Source organism: Myotis davidii, unplaced genomic scaffold, assembly GCF_000327345.1.
Source record: "Myotis davidii unplaced genomic scaffold, ASM32734v1 scaffold425, whole genome shotgun sequence".
NCBI classification, from domain to species: Eukaryota; Metazoa; Chordata; class Mammalia; order Chiroptera; family Vespertilionidae; genus Myotis; species Myotis davidii.
Genome location: NW_006296413.1, coordinates 3,931,751 through 3,932,428, shown reverse-complemented (window position 1 = coordinate 3,932,428; position 678 = coordinate 3,931,751). Strand labels below are relative to the sequence as shown.

The window sequence follows — 678 nt, the reverse complement described above, 5'->3', positions numbered from 1 at the left end:
GTATCAAGACCTAGTAAGTCTAAGGAGGAAGCAGGATCAGCAATGCATACAGATGTCCAAAGGCAAACTTTCAAAATACTGCAAACAGCACCCTCCACATGTGAGCGGACACCACGCCCCCTCCCAGCTCCAGAATGTCCTGGACTCCACGCAGCAAAGCAGGTGAAAACGAACTCACCCTAGGGCTCCTTCGAGGCGAGTGCACCGACGGGATCTGTGGAGACAACGCTAAGTGATCACACAGCCGGCCCCCAATTCTGCTCCCCACCCACAGCCCCTCTATCAGCACTACCTTTACAGCATGAGCCACAATCTTCTTCAAGACGATGGGCTTTCTGACTGGAGTCGCATGAGGTGCCTGGAGAGGAGGGGTGACCATGAGTTCTACACTAGCCCAGGGGCCTCTGGGGAGGGCGGCGCCTGGGGAAGGGCCCGAGGAATCCTGGGCTCACCTTCGGCCAGATTTCAGGGAGGACGATGGGAAGATCAGAGCCTGATTTCCGCTGGGACCTCCGCAGAGACTGAGTAGGAGGTGAGGCCCTTCGCCCTGGAAAAGAGAGACCGAGGTTCCCAAACAGGCCCGTCGGGGGCGCCTTCCCGGTCCGAGCCTCTTCAGGCGGTAGGGGGAGGGCCTCCCTCACGGAACTGCGTCCCTCAAGCACCTGGGCCCCATCTCTC

At 59.3% G+C, this 678-nt stretch overlaps 1 protein-coding gene across 1 annotated transcript in view; it reads right to left on the bottom strand.

The window, feature by feature from the left end:
• CDCA5 (cell division cycle associated 5) overlaps positions 1–678 on the bottom strand; it is a 4,687-nt gene that overhangs the window by 3,674 nt on the left and 335 nt on the right. Inside the window, exons 2-4 of the mRNA XM_006771714.2 lie at positions 453–675; positions 293–358; positions 179–214 (exon numbers count right to left, since the gene is read on the bottom strand). Of these exons, the coding sequence (XP_006771777.1) occupies positions 179–214; positions 293–358; positions 453–675 (325 nt within the window). The remainder of the gene's footprint in view (positions 1–178; positions 215–292; positions 359–452; positions 676–678) is intronic.